General features: G+C 34.5%; 1 protein-coding gene and 1 pseudogene across 1 annotated transcript in view; one reads left to right on the forward strand and one right to left on the reverse strand.

The window, feature by feature from the left end:
• Positions 1-1,165: 1,165 nt before the first annotated feature.
• The window catches only part of Ccdc7 (coiled-coil domain containing 7), a 137,318-nt gene continuing 113,620 nt past the window's right edge, over positions 1,166-24,863 (reverse strand). Inside the window, exons 14-17 of the mRNA XM_074055399.1 lie at positions 20,332-20,538; positions 17,703-17,731; positions 2,772-3,030; positions 1,166-1,294 (exon numbers count right to left, since the gene is read on the reverse strand). Of these exons, the coding sequence (XP_073911500.1) occupies positions 1,166-1,294; positions 2,772-3,030; positions 17,703-17,731; positions 20,332-20,538 (624 nt within the window). The remainder of the gene's footprint in view (positions 1,295-2,771; positions 3,031-17,702; positions 17,732-20,331; positions 20,539-24,863) is intronic.
• Positions 20,863-22,093, forward strand: LOC109702522 (serine/threonine-protein phosphatase 2A catalytic subunit beta isoform pseudogene; annotated as a pseudogene).

Consider the following 24,863-nt stretch of genomic DNA (forward strand, 5'->3'; position numbering starts at 1 on the left):
TAGCCTTTTTAATCTCTTCTCTTTTTCTCAGCATTTTTGCCCTAAGAATTTCCTAACTAAATATTTTTATAGCTAAGGAAATTCTTATAATTTTCTAGGTCTTGTTTGGAGTTATATAAAATTACTTAAAGTGCTTATGATTTTATAATCAAATCACTTTATTATATAAGTACCTTTTACAGATGACCTGAAGGTCCATGAAAATTTCCCTTGTATAAGGCCTTATATACCTTTGAACTTATCATTAGAACTATAATATAAATCACAACTTTATTGTCAATACAAGTTAGAAGTTTTTATAAGCTAAAACTTTCCTTAAGCAGGGAGCCTAGAGTTTATGCCTATAATACTAGCTGCTTGGAATGATGAGATCAGGAGGAGCAGGTATCCAAGCTAGCCTGGGCAGACCTCATCTCAACAGAAAGATGTTGGGCATGCAAACAATGTATACACATGTGAGTAAAAGTAAAAACGATAAAATAAAAACAAAAAACATGCATGGTGGCATGCACATTTCATCCTAGTGTTGGCAAGAAGCTTAAAATAGGAGGATTATTTTTTTATTTTTTTTCAAGTGACATGTTCTTTATTTCCACCTGAGAATCACCTTTAACAGCCATATCCCTACAAATAGCCAAGGCAATCTAGGCTTTTCCTAGACCGTACCACAATTCTTCCAGCCTCTCCCCATTGCCTATTTCCAAAGCCATTTCCACATTTTTAGACATTTGTTTCAGAAGCACCCTACTTCTTGGTACCAAAACTCAGAACTAGCTCAAGATTCTCCACACAGATCTAGAAGGTTGTGTGAGATTTCTATTAAGGAATTGGCTCACACCATTAGGGAGGCTGGCACAATCTGCAGGGTGGGTAGGCAGGCATGGACACCCAGTGTGCCAGTGTTACAGTTGAAGTCCAAATGCCGGCTGCTGGAAAAATTCCTTGTCATTCAAGGAAGGTCAGTGTTTTGTTCTATTCAAGTCTTCGACTGTCCAGATGAGGCCCACATTATGCAGAGAAACCCGCTTTCCAAAAAAGCCACAATTTAAACGAAATCTTATTCAAACACCCTCAAAGAAACATGCAGAATAGTGTTTATGAAATATCTGGACACTGATCCAGCCAAGTTGACACATAAAATAAAACATCACATGTGTCTTTCAAGTTAAAATTGAAGGTGTGTCAGGGTGGAACGTTGTTGTAGTGGACCTGCACTAGCTGCAGCGGAACCGTAGCTGATCGCAGTGAGTACTCTATAAGCAGGTGATGGGAACTGCACGGCACCCACGATCGACTGAACGCATGAGAGTTTGCCAGTTCAACAGAGCTTATTAGGTACTTTTCACTCGTATCATCCTAGATATTCTAGTAATTCTACAAGACAGATATTTTGATCTCCAATTTAAATACTGAAATTGAGATATTGATAAGTTAAATGATTTGTTCAGACATCAAAACTCTAGTTCATGTTCAGGACCAGTCCTCATATTTTGCTCTTTTGACTTATCATCGTGTCCTCAGTGAACTACATCAAATGTAAATAATTCTTCCTAGTGTTGACAGTAAGAGGAAGTAAAGGAAATAATAATGTCAAGTCTCAGATTATCTTCTGTCTTCTCCATGCAACTTGGTGTTAAGCAATACACAATGAGTACTGAGAGTATTTGCAGCAACCCTGCTGAAGGTACCAGGCAGCCGCCCTCAATCAGTGGAGGTGTTCAAGAAACCGCTTTTGCTTTAGGGCTTCTCCTATAGGGCGGATCCTCACTTCAGGGAAGCACCAAGGTGCTCTGGGAGGAGATTGCTTTTCTAATCCTAGAGCAAACCTGCTAGGAAAACACTGGGGTCTATTCATAGATTTTTCTTAGTGCTGTTTGTCTTTCTGGGTTACTTTGGCATAAGGGGATTGGCAAGAGTTGGAGGCTGTTGTACAGCTGTTGTACAAGGTAGTGGGTTTTCACATTTAAATTGTGACGTAGATACCCACTTCCGCCTCTTAGTAACCTGTTCCTTTTTCCTTGCAGTGTCCTTTGTCAACTATAATGATTGCTTATCTTTCTAGATACTGTCTAGAGCATGCTCCACATGTTATTGAATATTAACAGTAAGTATAATATGCATGATGTTATAGTATTGTAGAATGAATTTAATTTCTGCAAGTATTAAAAAGTACCCACTCCAATAATAATAATTATTACTATTACCTGAAATTGACAAACAGACTTTGAAAAAAGAATAAAATGAAGTTGCTAAAGAGATAAATATCAAGTAAGGTTATTTACTCAAAGTTTAGGAGTATGACTGATAAGTATTAAAAAGCAAAGTTGACTTACTTTTCTTTTCATACCAATTAATTGCACAGTAGAAATTAAGAATTGGATTTCATTAAAGAGGTAACAATGAGCAAGGTGGTTAACTACTTAGGTAGAGCTTAAAGGGTCATTGTTCGGGCTAGCCTGGGCCAAAAGCAAAGCCTATCTCCAAAATAACCAGAGCATAAAGGACTGGAGGCATGACTCAAGAATAGAGCACATGCTTAGCAAGTGCAAAGCCCTGAGTTCAATCCCAGTACCACAAAACAAAGCAAAATAAAAAAGTTTTGTCAAATACTACTTTCAATATCCTAAATACAAAACAGGTACGTTCAAAAACAAATATTGTTCACTTGAAATAAGAAAATATTGATGTTTTAAGTTAGCATTTATTCCACACAATGAAAGAGTTTAGTACCTGAAAATCAATAAATTTCAAGTTATTATGCCATATCATACCTGTGACTTTCCTTTGGTAAGAAGAGTAGGAAGTGATGTGAATGGCACTGTTTCTTTCCCCTGAGGTGACATTGCAACAGACAATGAATCTTGTCCTTCTTTGCTGGATGATGTTGATATAAATGACTTATCATAGTTCTCTGATGGAGATGTTTGAACTGAAATAGCATATGAACTCTCTGAAGTAGCTGATTTATCTTCAAACTTGAAGATCTGTGAAAGATCTGAAACAGCAGAGCTAGCTCTTTTCTTCTCTGAGCTTTAGAATTACAAAACATCTGGTATTAGATTAGGTTATAGTTGAAGAATCACTTTAATTCTCATGGATACTTAATAAGCAATAAGTAATTAATCATTAATCAATGGCAATACAAATATGAAATCTCAGACAACAAATTGAAGACAGTAATACCTCTGCTGGGATTTAAAATAGATAAATAGAAGTAACTAATTAAAAATGCACCAACATAATAGCTGTGCAAGGCCAAGAACAAGAAAGATTTGATTAGTCAAAGTAGAGCCACAGTGGTTTGGAGGTTGTTCTTTAGTCACATTTATTCCAAAAATATTTCCCCCAGTTTCATTTCAGAATGAAAACCAAAATCTCTCCATAGTAGTTTTGACACTGAAAGATCACTGTCTTTTACCAAGTCAACTCCAGGTTCTGAGTTAGTTTTCTTCAAGGGAAGAGGCAAGTATTTTTCACCAGTTGGAAGAGCATCAGCTTTCCAGGATCCAGAACTAGAGTGATGAAATGTCGTTGTTGGAGTTAACAGTGAGGACAGCCATGTTAAGACCAGACCCCCTCCTCCCTTGCAGGTGGCTTACTAAAAACTTCCTACCCAACCCCAAAGACAGACAAAGGGAGAGTTGTTAGCCTTTGTCTCCCCAGATGGGTGCCAAGGACAGTTGAGCAGACAGTGACCTAACTACAACTTATCTTTCTTGGTTGCCCAGCAATGGTATCCCTTAGTGACCTTCCTGGTACTTTTCCACTAGTCCCTGTATCTAGCCCAAGCCTATATATGGCAATGGGCTTTAGTTCTCTTCCTGGCTTCCCTCTCCACAAGGCTCCTGACTGAACAATAAACCCTGTGCTGGTGTTTGAGCTGTCTCTCTGCCTCTTCCATGCCTCTTTCATTTTCTAACAGTCATGGTCTGTCTACACAGTCCCAGTTTATGATTGTCCAGCATTCTAGGTTACATAGTTAATTTTTCTATAAAAAATTAATAAAGTTTTCTAATCATAACATTCAAGAGTTTGATGAACTAAAAAGAACAGTTTGATGGTTCTTCATCTTAAACAGCTAGTACTCTAGCTGATATAATTTGCATAAGTTTTGTTGCTAAGTTTGTAAAATAATTTGAATTTTGGTCTTACGGAATCAAAAAGAGTTAAATATAACTATGGAAACCTATCCTGCTTTTGTTAGTTTAGGATGAATTTCTAGCAGCAGAGTTTGAATTACAAACTCTGAATAAAGTGGACATTCCTGATGATAAAAGCGTGGTTCAAAAGGATGTAATTGATGACAGGTTTCTTAGTGCTGCTATAAAGTAGATTTCAATGGAAAGTAGAAACAGAAACAGAATAGGTGGCTTCTCTCCTAAATTGTTAAGGGTATCATCTTATCCTTAAATATAATTTAATAGTTTTATTATTTATTTTAATTTAAGATGACTAATCATGAAGTCTAATACTCTTCTAGAGATCATTTTTAAGACATACCTTAGAGGACTGTTGTCATAAGACTACTACATAAGCATAAAAGGTTCAAATACATACTGTAAACTGATGCTTATTTAGCATACCTGTAGTTATAAACAGACTGCCTTGCCTGCCTACTTATAGATATAAGTAGGAAGCAAAATATTTTTAAAGTTCTTGAAATGGTTGTTAGGGGACATCATTAACCATTTAGTCCTAAACAGGCAAATGATTTTTGTCATAATATTAAAGAAAATCCCAATAGCAAGACCTTAAATATTAGTGCGATGTTCCGTTACAACAATGTACCTACACTCTGACATTCCCCACTTACATTGTCTTCTCCATCCATAAAGGACCACAGCATAATAAACATGATACTTCTGCTGAAGGATCAAGGTATGAAAAGTACTAAAAATGATGTAAGTTCTGCATTTAAGCTTGTATCAATCAAACCGATATCTCTAATAAGTGGAGACAGACATATTTTCAAAGCCACAATGATTATATGAACAATAAAGTAGTATGAAGAGAAGTGAAAGTATGATGGTATCCCATACTCAGAAATAATAATAATAATAATAATAATAATAATAATAATAATGCAAGTGATTTGCACTGTCCATCTTCTTTGGTAAATTGTAAAAAGAATAGAAATATAGTTTATAAATCTACAAATTTTTGTCATTCTTCATACATTTTAGATTAAGCTTTCTTTCTAGTCATCATTGTATTTGAAATACCACAATATAACAGTATAAATATGAGCTTTTGTCTTAACAGTTTTCATACAAGTATGTTACAACATTTATATGATGCTTTTTAGCATTACTGAAGTAGCATAAAGAGTAAACTTTCTGCTCCAAAAGCATTTGTTAATTCTGCAGGTGTGAGCATTGTATCCTTTTACAACCAAGAAAACAGTTGGAGAAGGTAAAACCTGTAATATATATATCATGTCTATGATACATCATGGTCACATAATCTCTCAGTACATGTCATCTAGGCAAAATGAAAAATTGCCCAAACTGTCATTCTCCTCTTTGTCCTCCTCCATCCTTCTCCTAAGTCTTTCCAAGACCTTCTTTGTCAGGGTCGTTCCTTAATTCTATTCATTTTCTGAACTGTCAGCACAACCCCCTTCCACAACTCTTCAGGAAAAATACTCTTTTTGCAAGTATTGATGCATACACTAAACTTTTAGTTATCAATGCAAATATAGATGAATGATGTTGGTATTATCTATAGTAATATAAGATGTGGAATGCATCCCTACATACAAGGAAAACAAAAAGATCTAGGACTCAAAGTATGCAATATACTGCCCATAACCTAAAATGATTCTAAAAAGGAATTTTATAGAACATTTTCATATAAGAAATACAAAGTGAAAAGTTATAAATATTTTGATAGTTTTAGAAAATTACAAATGTTGTTGGGTCATTGGTCAAAATCTTAAGAGTAACTAGTTTTAGGCTCTTCAATTAAAGAGAAACAAAGTATTTGAAAAGTTTACTAAAAATCTAACATTATTTAAATACTAGAAACAAACAAGTTAAAATAATTTGAAATTTTACCTGGAGAAAATAAGGGTAATGGACTACTAACAAATAGGTTGTAAATGTGTAAATAATTTTTGGTGGTACTATGAATAGGATTCAGTGCCTCATTCTTGCTAAGGAAGTGCTTTGCCACTTGAGCCATACCCTAGTTCTTTTAGTCTTTCATTTGATTTTTTTCAGAAAAGATATCACACTTTTTCCTAGACTCACCTGAGACCCTGATCCTCCTACCTGCATCTCCAAAGCAGCTGGGATTTATAGGTGTATACCATCATAGCCAGCTTGTTCTTGGGATTGGGTCTCACTATCTTTTATCCAGGCTGGCGTCAAAATATGATCCTCCTATCTCTGTCTCCCAAGTAGCTGGTATTACAGGTGTTCATCAGCATGCCCAGCCCCTGTCAATGTGCAAGTAATTCTACACTGACAATGTTGACTATCCATTTAGCTCTAATGATGCTATTATTGAAATAATTAAAAATAGTATTTAAATTATATAAAAATTATATGACACAAAAGTATTATAACACTAGAAAAACCTCAGATTATTGATTGATGGGTATGATAAACATGTTTTCTCCTGAATGGACTCAGATGGTAGACCTCTTCCCTACTTGGTAACTTGGCAGAGACTTTTAAGGTCTTTCAATAACACCTGCAATAGTGGAATGTGATCTCCTTCCAGATGTTCTTTTTCCAATACATCTATTTCCCCCTTATTAGGAAGTCTCACAATTCCAGTGTCACCTATTTTCCCTGCACTCCAAATTCTATAAATCCATGAATTATTTTTTTAATTCATTTATCCTTAAAAATTTCAGCTGGCTGGCATCTGGAATCTTGCCAGGATTTCTACTATTTACAGACTTGGTTGGTTAGAGTTGGTCACTGTGTCCTAAATGTGAAAAACAGATGGCTTATGCTGAACATCTGCTTTCCTTCTGGGAGTGTATATTTTTGGTTCACGGTAAGCATAAAATGTGTCTTAGGACTCCAAGACTGAGTCTTTTAGTTTCCCTAATAGAAATCATTTCACAATTTGCTGCTGGGGTAATTAAGAATGTCCTACATGTTTCCATTGGGAGAGAACTTTTGGATCCTTGTACCCATTTTTTCCCAGACTTTAACCTATGTACCTTTTCTCTTTGCAGTTTTGCTTTGTATTATTTTCTGTAATAAACCATAGGAACAATGACTATGTTCTATGATATGTGGGTGCTTCCCAGCAGGTCACTGAAAGTGGAATTGGTTTTGGGAATCTCCAACCCAGTTGGCATCAGAAATGAGATTTATTATCATAAGCCTGACTCACAGGAATATGGAAAAAACACCGTTTAATGGCTTTGCATTTTGTAACTATTATATCTGCATGTGTGATGAAAATTGATGCAAAATCATATATGTTTAATTAAATGAGTGGCAAAGGAATAATCTTGATCAGGAACAGGTATAAATTGGGTTCATGGGATAAATTTGCTTACATTTTGCCACCAAGAGTGACTTGGAATCTAAGTTCTTTGAACACTAATAAAAGAACACATCTTCATAATTTATAATTGATTGAGTTCTATTAGACCTCTAGAAAAAGGAAGATGATAGGGAAAAGAGATGTAATTTCAAAATAGCAATATTTGTTTGAAGATTTTAAGAGCAAATTTAGTTGCTAATGAACTCATATGAAATCAGATGCTTGGCATTTAGAGAATGATGATTTTTCTGACAGAATGTGCATATTTTCAGGTGTGTCAATTTGGATTTGCAATAATAAAAAGGCTTGGGGAAGCTTTAGCTGTAACTTGTACTTGAAACAGGTCTTCTGCCTCTATAGCATTTTGGCTTTGCTACTGGTTGAAAGAAAGTAAGGAAGGATGGAAGGAAGGAAGGGAGAGAGGAAGGAATAAAGGGCAGAAATGAGGGAAAAAGGAAGGGAGGAAGAAAGGAGGAAAGAATTCATAACTTTATTTGAAATATAAATCACAGATTCTAATTGCCTAGACCAGACTTGGATGAAACCTGATACTGTCCTCTATGTACTATGTTGAACAAATAGAAAGTATGCATAACCTCAATAACCAAGGTTCAGGTTTAGACCTGTTGGGGCAGTAAACTTTAAAAATGTGGATGTAGACTGAAATGTCTATGTCACCCACAAATGTCTATAGAAAAGGGCTAGTTCTTCAATAGGAACATCTGAAATCCAGCTGCTGACAAATTCTATGTTTGTGATATTGAAACTGATTGCATCCCTAACTTGTAGATCCTTGATCCTTGGTACACTGGAGCGGGAACAACATGATGAACGCGGTCACTCAACCCATTCTTGAAGGGTCAGGAAGTCTACTCTTCTGGGATGTACCACTGCTATTGATTGTTGTATATGACTTTCTAGAGTAGTTGCAATTTGCAACAATGAACTGATAACCTGGGTCTACTTCCCTCACCTTTCTACTGGCACATAAACCTTACTATGCCAGTATGATTATTAAATACAACTGCTCTAAGAAAGACTTAAATCTTTGCTATGCTACTCATTAGAAAAATGATTGGCACAAAAGGAATGGAAGACATATAAACCCATTTTGAAAATCCATGTTTTTGTCTTGACAAATTCCTGAACACGATCTGTCTTTCCAATTAAGTTATCTAAAATGTTTTTATATAAAATGATTTTATACTTCTTGCATAGAACTCTTATAATGAGAGGATTTAGATGAAAATAGAGTATGACTTGGAAAAAAATTAGGGCTTTGCTTACTTCATTGGGTCCTTGATCTTATAACATCTCAGAAAAAAACAAAATCTCAGCACCTTAGAGGACCTGGAGTGGAAGGAGGCACTGATCAGCTACGTTTTTCAGATATGTTCTGGGAAGTTCCCATGTCTTTCCATTAGGAAGCTTCCTTTGTTCCCTTTCTGAGCTGCTGCAAGCAGTTTGAATTCAAAGTGATGGCTGAGTTCAAGATACAGGGGGTTTAAGGGAGAGCAGGGGGTGGCCCAGCTCCCATACTTTGTCTCCAGAACATTTGCAACTGTTATCTATACTTGCCAGTCAGATGAAATTGTCATTAACAAGAAAAAAACAGAACTGATTGACTTAAGGAGGTCCTTATAAAGCAAAGAGTTCAATGAAATCCAGTGGATGGGACAGGAAGCTTAAAGGTGAGAGACGTCATAGTGCGAGACCATCTAGACTCTGTTAACATGCTAGCAATGGTAAAGCCTTTATTTCCAGGGGTACCACATGCGCTTTCTGGAACCACACTTCTCCTATGTGTTCCTCAGCTGTCATGATGCTTCTTCAACCCTGGTCAGCTTCAACCTATTGGTCAGAGTTGTTTTCTACATGAATTGGTGCCTCCAGCTAGATAGAAAGAGTCCACAGGAAAAATGAGGGAGAGAGTCACTTGGCTTTCTATGTTATGGCTAATATGACTTCTTTTAATTAACTAATTCCAGGACTCCTATAGGGAATAACTGAGACCAATAGTGCACATTCATCTCACCTACAGTATGGGGTCCTAATGATAATAATTTTGCTGTAAGAATGTCTTGGCCATGTGCAAAAGGCTGTACTATGTAAAAGACTGAATAAATCTAGCCTAAGATTGGTTAGGCCTGATTACAAGAAAGGGTCTTAGCTGATACCTGGGAACTTTGATTTTTGAAGGGTTTCCACTATTTCCCAAAATGATATGGGTTAATCAATGTGCCTAAATTGAACAAATAATGAACTTTATGTATATTACCTGCTTTCCTTCTGGGGCTCTGGAATTTTGGAACTTGGTCATCATAGAGTACTACCTGACCAGCCCGAAGTAAAACTTCTGGTACCTCAATCTCTAGCACACATTCCATGTGCATTGTCACAAGTCGATTAAGAATTAATTGACTTAGTTAAGAATATCAGTGTGTGACTTCACTAGGAGACGAGTCTTGGAATATTGCACATTTTTTTCCTGGATTTTTCCCCATGCAAAGCATGCTTTGTATACTTTCTTTGTAAGAAATAATCATCATTGCAATAACTATGTGATGAGTCCTGTAAATCTCCTTACCAGTGATGGGACTGGTTTTGAGGAGCCATGACACACAGAGATACTATTTTTGTACTCTATCCTATACTGTTTGCTTTTTCTCAAATTACATCATTGATATGGGAGTTTTGAATTATAAAACTCAGAACAGGTACACAGTCATGCTGGATAACTACTCTGTTGGTCACTTCTACAATTAATGGCCAAGTATATGGTGAAGAACTGTCTGGACTGGAAAGATCACTCAATAATATTGCATATGGTGAGGGTCAAAAATATTTTCCCAAGAAAATGCAAGGATGCATGGATGTGATGTAGTGCAAATCTGACTAGCTCTATCTCACATCTCAGTATCTAATATACAAACTATGAAAAAATTTGCTATCACTGATACAAGTATGCAGCTAGTCTTGCTTGAGAATATCTGATATCCTGTCATACATTTTCAATGGGTGGGACAAAACCTACGTGAACAGACTGAAAATATGCAAGCATTCTATTATACTGCTGATATTAGTACTGAAAAGGCATGCTTGCTAGGCATATTTGATAAAAGATAACTTTGAATTAAAATATAATCTAGGGCTCTGTCATCCTAATGAATTTGGAGGAGAATGGGTTATCATTTAGACATCATCAAAAAGACACAACTTATTGGCTCAACCCCAAAACAAAAAAAGGCTATAGGAAAGTCATAATATCACATTACACATCCAAGTTTTCAAGGCATCTATATCAATGTAACTATTTTTAAGTGGAAGCCTTTACATGAAAAGTTCAGGCATCATTAAAACAAGTTTTAACTTTAGATATGCCATATCTTTCAGACTTATGGATTACAGGAACCCATAAGTACCCTTGTGCTGACTAAAGATTTGGGCAACAATACTTTAAGTTATTTGTCAGCTCCTGTATCTTTGGACTCAATGACTTCCTCCTATTGATGAGTGGCACATGTTCTTTGGGAGGTGGCTGCCAGCCAACTTCCAAACCTAATGGAGCAGTTTTTTACTCTTAACCAAACATTGCTATTACAGGATGAGTCTTTTCTAAGCTAAAATATAAGCCCAAGAAAATATTTTTTAAAGGGAGACCTAGAACATCTAATCAATAGCCAATTGTGGCCCATAAAGTTTGGCCAAATTCATAAAACGTGGCTTCACAGTCATTGGATACAGAGATATCTCTCTGCTGTTTTAAGGAAATCATTGACTAGGTAAGGCTTTTGCCTGAAAGATCCATCACCTGAGAAGAAAGTATGGTTCACTGATGAAAACTCCTTTCTCAAAGGTCATAAAATAAGAAGTGATGCCTTTGTTTCCCATACTGATGGTAGATTGTTGAGATTGCATGGCCGTGGATACTCTTCAAAATTGGGTGAATTTCAATTATTTTTCATGTCCATACAGCACAATTGCCTCAGACTGACTAAATTAAACTTGCAAAGATTCATAAGCCATTGCCAATGGCCTAGTTACATGGCCAGGCCAATCAGGCCACCTAAGAAAGAATGCTTAAATATACACATTTTTTGAGGTATCCCCTGCCCAGTGAAATAAGAATAACTTAATAACAACTCAAGCCTTAATTTTAATGTGCATATGCCAAGAGAAGGAACTGCATTTAAAGGAAAATATGTGACTTAAATTCAATCAAGAATGTATAATCTATACTTTAGTCCTGGGTTCCTGTTCAAATTCATAACACCATGAAGGTATAGAATTGTCAATAAGGAATGTTTTGAAATACACAGTCATCCATGACCCTTATGCTACTTGCTGTCTAAGACATCCTCTTTGAAACCCATTTCCAAAGTGCTTGTCAGTCCAACTTTCCCTCGTGGTTCACAAGTCATTGGTTGTCATATCCTGAAAGGGCCCCTTCATCATGGGTGAATCCTAAAGTGACTCTGGGTTAGGACTAAAGAGAAAAAGATCATTTCAAGAGGAATAATATGTTCTTCTTTTTTACACCCTTTGCTTTGACTTTAATGCATGAAAACACAATATATTGCTCATTTAAAAACATGAACTCTGAGAGATTCAGGCAAGATATTGGCCTAGTGACATCACCCAGCATCTATTTTCATGCACTCACCTTCTTGAACAGCTATTCTCATACCCAATCTCCTACAGAATTGCTAAGGAAGTTAGTGCTGGTGGCAAAAGAGATTTGATTTCATCAATATCCCATGAGCCTGCTAGTAGCTATAGATAAACATAGATCTGTGGACCCTTTCAGTGTGGTATTATGCATTGACTTTAAGGCAGAAAAAAAGAACTAGTGAGAGAAACTATAGGCAGTGGGCCTTTCCATACCAACGAAGTGGAAGAAATTCCCATGAGATCAAAGATAGCCCTGAGGTCTAGCTGAGCACCTCTACCAGTCACAGCTTCATCTAGGAAATCATGGCAGTGATGCAGACTGAAGTGTCAGAAGGAGAGTGCTCATAAATGCAGAGCACAGCATGCAACCTCTAAATCAGCCTGAACAACAGCCTGTGGATCAGCAGGGACCTGGGAGAAGGTCCTTATCGTTTGCAGGATGTGGGGAAAAGGAACCTGCATACAAACTTGCTGAGAATGTATGCTAGTGCAACCTCTATGGAAATCAGTACAGAATTCCATTAAAGAAGCTAACAATAGATGTATTATGACCCTGCTGTACCACTTTTGGGTATATATCCAAAGAAGTTTAAGTCAATATACAAGAGAGACACCCATATTCATTGCAGCACTATATACAATAGCCAAGCTGTGGAATCAACATAGATATGCAACAACTGATGAATGTATAAATAAAATGTGGTATATACATGATGGAGTATTATTCAGCCATAAAGAAGAATGAAGTTAGGATATTTGCAGAGAAATGTATGGAACTAGAGATTATTTAACTGGACTTAAATAAGCCAATATAAAAAAGACAAATCTCACATATTTTGCCCATATATAGAATCCAGGTGTAAAATGATGAAATGGGGCATGAGTATAAAAGGAGAACTGTCAGAGAGGAATCAGCGGGAGGGGTAGAGTATGTTGCACACACACACACACACACACACACACACACACACACACAAAGACAGCCACAGGAAACTTACAAAATACTGTTTGAAGCAGTGGAAGGAAGAGAAGACTTAAGGGAATATAGAAGGGGTGAACTTGTTCAAAATATACTGTACACGTCTGTGGAATTTTCACAATAAAACTTCCTTATACTATTAATGATTCCTAATTTAAAAATACATAGACACTGTCTTTGCACTAGTGGTTTCTGCAGACATCCTTTTCTGATCCTTCAGATAACTTATGACAGCAAATGGTAACTCTAGAGAGTCTGGAGTCTGTTAAATTTACTTTTCCATGGAGGAATAATAGATACATTTGTCAGGTGTGAAAGTGTTTAGGAATTGGTTGGAGAGGCTATCAAGAGAGGTGACAACTGACTTCCTCTTCCATATTCCAGACATTGAGCAGACATTCCAAAGCAGACTTCTGTGGCTAGCCAGAAAGTGGAGTTCATAAGATGAGTTTATTTAGATGTTGGTTCTGCACTTTGCCTACCTGATACCCTTACTTCTCCCAGGAAATGTTGTAGAGATTGGCTCACTCATAAACAGGTAACAGCATGAGACCCTAGGACCAAAGGAAGGGCAGGGGAGAGGCAAATCTATTTCTCTGGATGGTCCTGGTGACTCTCTCCCTTCCTTCTTTGTTAGCTTGGTGGAGAACTGGTTCACCAGGGACTTTCCAAAGGAAATTTTCTTTCATTAACACCAGCTGTGCTGGTGTGCAAAGTGCCTATTTCTTCCTTTTTTTTCAAACAATGAAATTATCCAAATAAAGAAACTCTCATGGTTACATGTTACATTGTAATCAGGAATTCTGTATTCTCTTCCAATTCCCCTGGAATTTTCTAAAGTGGATTGTGAAGAGGGACACTCTGGAACACTTTCCATAGTGAATCCAGAGGTGCTTGGTCCAAGGATAAGATCAGCTCAGGGGATACAGTATCCTAACTGCTCATGAGATTAAGTTTCCTTTATAAAATCCACTTAATTATTTGATAAAATTGGGAAAAATTATATATTTTAAAAGATTTGCTTTAATCACTTTCTTAATAGATGATACCTAATTTAGCTACTCAATCTAACTTATCTTTCTCTCTTTATTAAATAGGGTTTTTAAAAAATTATTTTCTCTTATCACTCTATAATTATCTTGTTCCATTGATTTTGTTATTTAATTATCATATTATTATTGTACTGGGGGTATGCTGTGATAGTTACAAAAGTGCTTACAATATACCTTAGTTAAATTTACTTCCTTCATCATTTTCCTTTATCCTCCCTTCCCCCATTCTTAGAATAGTTTCAACAGATATTATTTTTCTATTTTTATACATGTGTACATAATATTTCCACCATATTCACCCTTTCATATCCTTTCCTTATATCCTCCCTGTTTTTGTTTATTGCCTCTCCTATTAAAATGTAAGCACAGCAAGATAATTGATCTTATTTGCATTACTAATCAATACAATCCTATTCCTAGAATAGTACTATCCCGTGGAGATCATATTTGTTGGATGAATGACTTTAATAAATGAATGAGTAAAGTTAACAGCTAGTTATTTAATCTGTAGAAGAAAATGAGCATGTATAAAACCTAGCATTTTAATTCCTTAGAGGTGTGAATTTCAATACTATAAAATATTTAGGAAAATCTAGCAACACATATTGTATGAAACAGTAAATGATTAAATTCTATTTCTTGATTAAATATTTGTCACTAATGTATTCCCTAAGCCCAAATAAATGGCTCAATGCTGCAAGGTGCCAAAGAATGTACTTTAATGTAAGCAATACCATGCGTCTGCTCAGGTGGGATCTCCTTACTTCACTCTCATTCACTCTGTGAAGGTTGGGAGACTTCCAAAGTATTTCAGAAATTATTAGGATCTAAGAAGTAACCCAAAATGAAGGTTGGTAAACAATATTGTGCCATGTGCTTAATAGTTTGAATTTTTATTATATTTAGCAATATTCAAAATAAAGCTGTTATGAGCAGTTCCATAGGACCTATTTCATGTAATATTCCCCATTACTGTCATTAGTCTAGACTCCAAACAAAATAACCTATTTCATGTAATATTCCCCATTACTGTCATTAGTCTAGACTCCAAACAAAATAAACTCCTGGCCTTTCCCTGGGCACACTATGCAGTTTCTAAACACACTCACCTTGGCCTCAAAATAAAGTTATGTTCACCTGGAAACTCCTTTCTCATAAAATATTATGCAATTCTTTCTTAAGTTAAATGTTAATATATTTCTCAATATAGGTAGATATAATAATTCCTTTTTTCATGCATAAGTAAATTCTTGTAGAATTCATCTTCTGTATTACATACTTCTTTTTTTATAAAATTGTCTTGTCTGCTTTATTAGATGATTAATTCATTGAGGACAATGACCACATAATTTTCACACTTTTATACCTTGTAAAATCTAGCACAGTGCCTTTGTAGCATAGATAGCTAGTTAATGATTTCTCATAAGAGCTAAATTGAATAGAAATAAGTTAAAATAATCTTCCTGAAGTTAGAGAACATTATGTAATTCAGCATTTCTAGGGGGAAAAACAATTTAAGAGACATTTTTGATATTATTTCTATAATTTTTTCTGATGTTGATATTTTATACTCCCTCTCAGCTTCAGTCCATTGTTCCTCATTGAATTCTTCTTCAGATTACCACATTTTAACTGTCACATGTGATTTATCAGTAAAATAGAATGGGAGCAGGCTGGATTAATGCCCCAAAGTAACACTATCATAACCCCTCTTAAAGTTTTTTCCACAGGTCTGTGGAAGGTTACTGAGGCCAGTGCTTATGTACTTCTTAAGACTAGAGAGGCTCTTTTAAATATTTCAGTATTTCTCTTTCTGAGGTGCACCAAAGTAGTCCATCAAGTTCATCAACAACAACCAAATCTTCAGTTTACAAAACTCATATCAAAAGTTACTACTTCATTTTCTTCAAGACATAATTTATTTGCTTTCCAGCATTTTCCAACCCTTTTCTTTATCATGTTTCTATGAAAAAGCTATAGTAATATACTATTGTCTTCTGTAGTCTGAGAGTAAATATAAGAGTATTTTGTTTTATTTCCATTTCTACATAATTCATAAGATGGTTAAATTTCTATGAAAATTGAAGATAATTATTGATTTTTTTATGATCTCACAAATATTTATAATGCTGACCAAACATACATAAAACATAAAGGAAAAAGTTAGAAGAAATCCACTTTTGCTGAGAAAAAGTAAACCAAAGTTTAATTTTCTCTTTATTAAAAAATGTATACTTTTAAAATATAATCACAAACATTAAAAATGGAACTTTTCAAAATTTGTGGCCATTACTCACTATGTGTATTGCTTAATACTTGTTAATTCACCTGAGTATGTAGTCTAGAAATAGTAAATATGGTAATGCAACACAAAAATGAATGCTGGTAGGTAATTTTTGTCATTTCTGCATAATAATCAAAGCCAACATTTTAGACATTAGGATATGTATAAGGAACAAATAAGGGTCTCATGTAAATTTAACTGGAATCCTCAATAACTCATGTCAATGACCAAAAGAAAATATTGACACAGTTTATTTTCACTAGACACAATCTAAGTCTTACTGACAGAATTTGATGTTCCTTTAACCTATTTGCCTCAGATTTCCTATTTCTTGACCAAATAGATTTGCAAATCAATTATAATATGATAATCAAATAGACTCACTACTGAAAACTCTAAAATTTGTTTGGATGAATCAGTAAAGTAAATAATTTATGTACATTCATATGCACATACCTATGTGACTGAGCAAAATGAGACAAAAATGTTTTTAAGTGAGTTGTTTGTCTAGGTCAAGCATTTTGATAATAAGTAAATTCAAAATAAGGATAAGCTCCTCACTCTGGAAATGTGATTGCTCTTCTCAGAAAAAATTTTTTATGCTTTTGTCCTGGTTCTTAATTTAAAATTTTCACTTAATTAGAAAAAAGTTTTGGCCACATTCAAACTCTTCTGTCTTTTACATGTAAAGTTGCAAACATTTTCTATTTAAAATTAATTTCAGGTCAGACATGGTGGCTCATGCCTGTAATCCTAGCTAACTCAGAAGGCAGAGATTGGAGAATCACAGTTTAAAGTCAGCCCAGGAAAAAGTCAGTGGACCTCACATTAACAAATAAGCTAGTCATGCTGGTGCATGCCTGTGATCCTAGATATGCAGGAAGTCACAGGCAGGAGGACTGAAGTCTGAGACCAGCCCTGGGTAAAAATGTGAGACCCTACCTGTAAGATGCCTAAAAGAAAAAAAAAAACACCTATGGGCATGGCCTAGCAAGCATGAGGCCCTGAGCTCAAGTCTCACTTTTGCTCAAATAAATCAGTAAATAAACACATTAAAATTAGTTTAAAAGATATGAGTACAATTCTGTGATCAAAGATATAAATCAAGGACTTTTAGACACTGGGTTAATTTTGGTTATTTGATCCCTTAGATATATGAATTTGTAAAATATAAAAAGCTGGAACAGAAATTTAAAAGTTGTTTTACCTTTCTTCAATTGGTGTTTCATTTTGGATCTGTGGTTAAGATGATATTAAATTTAACTATACCAAATATGCATATGAAATCTTTATATTAAGTCAGTTATAAAAATATCAATAAAAACAATTTTCATAATGTGACAATCATATAAGAGTAAGATATTAAAAAACTAAGAAATTATAATATAATGGCATTTAAAGAGATAATAGAAGAATAGATTCCAAACCCACACTACATATTTTTTAATTAAGAGCAAGGAATATTTTATAATTTTAGAAAGATAACATTATTTTAAATTAATTTTTACTAATCCTTTTAAATATTTTTTGAGGTGTTTATAAGTTAATACACACAATTTACTAACATGATAGTGCTTTTTTGTAATTTATAAACATTTAAAAGTATTTAGAGAACTGTATACTCAAAATATGTCTATAGAGGTATATGATCAAAAATGTTATGAGACTTGTGGCCTTAAAAGTATAGTTTTGTTAATAGATCATGTCTTATGAATAATAACATTATCATATAGCATAACTGTTATGCTGCAGTTCTGAATTTCATTGTACTTTGTTTTATTTTTATACAGACATTAGTTGGATTTATCTTTACCCATCTGAATCAAAGACTTCTGGATATTCACCAAATTAATTTTGTTTTCTTCTTAGGTACATTGCTAGTCTACATTTTTCAAGGTCCCCCCCTGCAGTTAAATGTGGCAAAAGAAAGTTGAGAGAAAATGACATGTACCAGTCTGGCTTAGTCAATGAAAATCACTCATGTTTGTCCTCTGTATTTTTTTCCAATAGCTGGATGTTTATGCTCAGTGCTCAGTGTGGCACAGTAAGTCATGTGTATGATTGTAAAGATTCTGTTGTCTCTCTTTACCTTGAATTTCCTTGAAATATTAGCATGAAGAAATAAGGTGTTGTACTTGAACCGTACATCTTGTGTATACATATCACAAGAGACACCCAGTGTTTCACCTGGGCTTTTCATATAGCCTAAGTAAACAACTAGCATAGAACTAAAGATGACATAATATAAATCTACATAACGTTCTCAGTATACAAAAATAGTTATATTCTTATAAGGAATTGTTATCTATCATTAAGTTTGTAGATAATTATGTTTAGTTCCTAATTTAAAAAGACTGCTCCTTCTACTAAAAACCTTAAAAATGTACTTTTTTTTAACATTCATTAAGAAATATATGACAGAATTTTTGTGTAATATAACATAGTGTCCAGTAGTACAGATCCAAATAGTTTTCCTTTAATCTTTTTAGATGTTAGGTTTCTATCCAAAATAGCACAGGACAATAAACTGGCATCTTGTGATACTTAAGTAGCTCTGGGAGATTCTTCCCTCAGAAAAAGAAAGATTAATCTCGATAGTAACAATGTCATAAGCTTATAGTACCCTAGAGTGATGTGTTAGTAAAAAAAATGAAATGAAGTTGTATTTATAGTATACACAAAGTCCTTTTAAACTATGAAATCAATAAAGGAGAATAATCCCCATGCCTTACTTATTCCCATAGTTATTTTCCTTCAAAACAGATTTTATGTGTTATTGCTTTACCCCAAAACATTCAGTGGTTCTTTCTTTTCTGAATATTGAAGACCAAACTGCTTAATTTAGCACTCAATTTAGAGGTTTTCATAATCTGACATCAATCTACTCCAAAAGGGCTCTTGATGATCCCTGCCTGGATTCCTGCAAATGATATGTCCTTCCTTACATGTGGTCTGGTCCTAGTGACTGTTTTTATTACGGGAAGGTGAAAATCTTCTAATGTTACAAGATATTGCAAAAATTATGGGATGTTATTACTAAGATTGGGCATTTCTGTCTGCCTGTCTCTTGTTCTCTCTCTCTCACTCCCCCTTTCCTTCTCTCTCTCCCTCCTCCTCTTTCCCTTTCTCTCTCCCTCCCCCTCTTTCCCTCTCTCTCTTTCTTCCATCTCTCTCTTTTCTCCTTGCTTCTAAAGTGATGTTTATTTCTTTCAGTTTCATCTCATAAGAAAGTTGTGTGCCAAGCTTTGTTTTCTGTGACATTTTCCCATCAATCCTACAACCTTCAACAATCAGTATAATTTATGCCCATAGTATCTCTCTAGTTAGAGGAAAAAGTTAAGTCATAGCATGCTAATGAACTTAAACTTTAGTATAGTTAACTCATAAACATATACATTAGTGTGCATGTGTATTGTGGAAGAATGTGCCATAGCCTAGGGACTAAAGATGAGGCTTGGATCCGAGGAAAGGATAAAATCTGACAAAGCCTGAAGAAAGTTCCAGAAAGCTTTGGAGAAAAAAGAAGAAAGCTTCTGAATGCACTGCACAACAGAAACAAAAATAGAAGTTTTAAATAAAATTTTGAATTTATATTTTATTTTATTTATTTATAGCAAAACATTTTTAGTCTTTGAAGCCCTATTTTCTTCCTGCTTTCAAATCTCAACTGTTTTAATGATCATTCAAAATTAATAGTTAATTTACAGTTTGATAAATTTAGAAGGTAAAAAGCAATAATTTGAACAAGTAAAAACATTAACATATACAAACGAAGTAAATAATAATATGCAATTCACTGCAGCATGTACCACTATCTATTTAGATTATTTTCTTACCTGTGCGTTTGTCTTTTGTTTTCCTGAATCAGAAACGAATGCTGTACTTGTTTCTCCCTCCAACGGTACAGTTTCTGAAAGTTCACCTTTAGATTTTGTTTTATCAATATTGCTTTCCACTGTTGATTTGTTCTCTCCACTTTTATATAAGAATTCCATCCCTTCTTTTAAGAGATAGTCTACTTGGCGCTTATTTCTTTCAGCTTCCTGTTGTTTTTTTTTTTATAAAAAAAGTAGTGTGTCAAGTTGTTTTCTGACATTTTCCCACCAATACTACAACTTTCAGAAATCAGCATATACTTACACCCACATTATCGCTCAACGTTTATTTACTAATTGTGGGAAGCTAAGTAAGCCATTGGTATAATCAATAGTTCAACAGCTTTACAAATAACATTAAAATTGTAAAAAAAAAAAAAACCACGTTTTTGAGGTTTTTTTTTTAATATCCAGGAATTTGTCTAAGTTTCTATTTTTAAGGATATTAGAAATGACAGATTATTAACAAGACAATGTCCATAATATCAAAGAATGAAAAATGTAAAAAAAATTAATCCATCTATAATGGAAGATTTCTTTAGAATTTCAGTTTTTTAATTCTTATTAGAAAGAATATATAGATGAATAAAATTAACAAAAAGTTTCATCACATGGGGAAAAATCACTATTAAGGTGAGAGAGGTGGGGCGGCAGGCGAGGCCACGGGAGGCCATCCTCAGTCCAAGCTGAGCTGAGGCTTCGTGCTGTGCTCCCCCCCTCGCATGCCTCCCCGACCCCTGGGTGGGCCAAGGTCTCCGGGAGGCCTGGCTGGAACAGGGCGCAGGGCTCCAGCACTATCTGCGGCTCCTCGGCGTCTGGCTGGGAGCTGGCGGCGGGATCTGGAGATAACAAGGTGTTTACCGAGGATCTGGACCTGGTGTAGCCAGCTGAACCAGAACTAAGTGCTGATGCTGTGCGAAAAGGCTAAGGAGATTTTAACTAAGGAATGAAACGTGCACGAAGTTCGTTGTCCTGTTACCCTCTGTGGAGATGTACACGACCAATTTCATGACCTTGTGGAACTCTTCAGAATTGGTGGGAAATCTCCAGATATGATCTATTCATGGATGACTATGTAGACACAGGTTATTATTCCGTGCTGACTGTGACTCTTCTTGTAGAATTAAAGGTGAGTTATCTTGGAACTCATTACAATATTAAAAGGAAATCATGAAAGCCGACAAATTACCCAAATACATGGTTTTTATGATTAATGTCTATGAGAGTATGGAAATGCCAATGTGTGGACACACTTTACAGATCTATTTGATTATCTCCCACTTCGGCTTTCATGGTGGCCTCTCTTCATGGATGCATAGACACAATGGATCATATAGAAGACCTAAGTCATTTACAAGAAGTTCCACATGAGAAACCAGTGTGTGATCTTTTATGGTCAGATCCAGATGATCATGGTGGGTAGGGAATTTTGCCACGTGGTGCTGGCTACAAATTTGGACAAGACATTTCTGAAACACTTAACCATGCCAGTGGTCTCACACTGGTTTCTCATCCTCACCAGCTTGTAATGGAGGGATACCATTGGTACCACAATTGGAATATGGTTCCCATTTTTAGTGCACTCAGTTGGGTTGCTTATGGGATCCAGACTGCTATCATGGAATTAGATGAAACTTTTAAATATTCTTTTCTTCTGTCTGACCCAGTACCTCATTGTGGAGAGCCTCATATTACCAGGTGCACCCCAGACTATGTCCTATAATTTCTTCCTGAGGAAATCTTTTTTTGTATGTGACAGTAGACCTAACTTTTAAAAAATACATACATCTATGTACATGTATATATATATATATATATTTGTATATTCAAATAATAAAAAAGCATCTGTCATCTATGTATTTCTGTAACAGATTGTAATCTGTCTTGGCATTGAACCACACCATGTACCAAAATGTGCTATACTAACGATGAACATTTAGCACACTTTGAGCCTGAAATTTAGTACACTATGTTCTAGATCAGTTTATCGGTTTGCCTGCTGTATTTCTGGTAACCATTTTCGTCTAGACTGTTCTAGCAAAAAAGGTGACTATGTTTAATCTCTTTTTGTCTTACTTGTAAATTTTAGCTACAGTGTTTCACTGGCATGGATTAATAGAGTTAGAGTTGTATTTTTTAGGAAAATTCACAAGTTGTCTTTCACTTAATCCATTACCCTTTATTTTATTGAAATGTGTAATTAACTAAAGAATAAATTCTTCTTGGGAGTATGTTGTTGTAACACTATAGAGATTTCCCATCATTTAAACTAAATTACTGTTTTATATTGATCTACATATTTCTGTATGTTTGTCATTTCAGTGCTTGCATCCTATTTCGTGTACTGAGCAAATAAATTTTCCAGTTTAAACAACAACAACAAAAAATTACTATTAACATTTTGATGTATGAGTTTTTTTCATTATTTCTAAATATAGCTAAGGCATGTAAGTATATATATTAATTTTAGCTATATTGGATCATGCTATGCATACTCACATACTATTTTCATTAAATCACATCATAGATATGTTCTGTTTCAAATATGTATATATATATGAAGAGTTAACAGAAGTATGCTTAGTAATGTATCATAATTTATTTAGCAAATCTTTATCAGTTTAGGTCACTTTAAAGCTTTCACTATTAAAAATTACATTGTACATGTTAGTAAAACATTTGTGTATACTTTCTCTTCTTTAGGATAAAATTTCAGAAGTGGAATTTTTAAATGAAATGGACATTTGTTTCTAAGAATTTCACTATGTATTTCTTTTCAGGACCATATCAATTGATAATGATAATATTAGCATATGAAAGGTTGCTCATTTTTTAACATACATGCACAAAATATTAGATATTTCTACTCCTTAAGTATTTACCAAAATAGTAGATTAGAATACCTGTCCCACTGTTATTTTAAATTATATTTATTTGATAATTAGTGAGGTTGGATATATATTTCTGTGCATTTATTGGCCATGTGTGTTTCTGAATCATGACTTGCCTGTTTGTGTAACTTGTGTATTTTATTTTATTTTGAATTAGTATACATTAATATTATGAGAGGATTTGATTGTGATAATTCCCAAAATGAGTACACTGTGTCTTGAACAACATGCTCACCCTCTCCATTATATTTCCATTCCCTTATTCCTCCCCTCCCCTCTTCAAATGGTGTTTGGTGGGTTTCATTATGTTATCTTCATATGTACATATGTAGTATAAAGAAGCTTGTGTACCTCAAGCTTCTTTACCCTTCAGTACCCTTTCCTTCCCCTCTCCTTCCTCCTGAAGGAGAGGAGAGCATGTTCAAGGTACATTATGTGCATGTATGAATTATCAAAATCAAATTCCCTTTTATTATTAATTTATGCTAATTCAAATCAGTTTCATCCATTTTCCTTAAAATGACATAATTTCATTTTCCATATGGCTAAGTGGTATCCCATAGTATATATTTATGTATATATGCACATATATGAATAAAGAAAATATTGTATGTAATAATTATTATATTAATCAGTTGTTGGGCATCTTGGCTGTTTCCACAGTTTGGCTATTGTGAAGAGAGCTGCAACAATATGAGTATGCACCTTATTATCTTACATATTGACTTATGTTCCTTTAGCTATATGCCCAAAAGTGGTATGGTGGGGTCATAAGGTAGGTCTATTGTTAGCTTTTTGAGGGATCTCCACACTTATTTTCATAGTGGTTGCATTAGTTTACATTCCCTGTAACAGTGTATTAGGGATTCTTTCTCACCAGTATTTGTTGTTTGTTTTCCTGGTGTTTGCCAATCTGACTGGGGTGATATGGAATCTAAGGGTAGTTTCTATTTGCATTTCCTTTATGGCTAAGGGTATTGAACATCTCTACATGTATTTATTAACCATTTGTATTTCTTCCTTAAGAATCATCCAATTTAATTGTCTACTTATTAATTGTATTATTCTTTTTCTGTTTAGTTTTTGAGCCCTTTATATATTGTGTATATTATTCCATTATCAGTCAAATAGCTGGTGAAGTTTTTCTCCCATCTTGTGGGTCATCTCTTGATTCTGGTAACTGTTTCTTTTAATGTGCAGAAATTTTTTAATTTGATGCAGTCTTATTTGTTAATTATTCCTCTTATTTTCTGGGAAATTGATGTAAATCCTCCTTAATTATTCTTTTGTATAATTGCCAGTTTCTTGTGTTTTTAATTCTCATAATTACTTTTTTGTGCTCTAAATAATTTCATTTACATCTAAAACTAAATTGTTTCACTTTTATATATCAATTTGGAGAACATGGTAAACTGAAATACTGATAATATTCATGTTTGAAAACCAAAATTATAAATTTCTATTTTGTCAGTGTTCATCTGCGTAAAGTACTAGATGTTTCTTCAGTGTATGGTTCTCTTTTTTGTTAAATATGCTATTCTAATATTATGCTAACTAACATTATGAACAAATTTTTATATTGTTTTTTGAATAATACAATTG

The sequence above is a fragment of the Castor canadensis genome, chromosome 15, assembly GCF_047511655.1.
Source record: "Castor canadensis chromosome 15, mCasCan1.hap1v2, whole genome shotgun sequence".
Taxonomy (NCBI): Eukaryota; Metazoa; Chordata; class Mammalia; order Rodentia; family Castoridae; genus Castor; species Castor canadensis.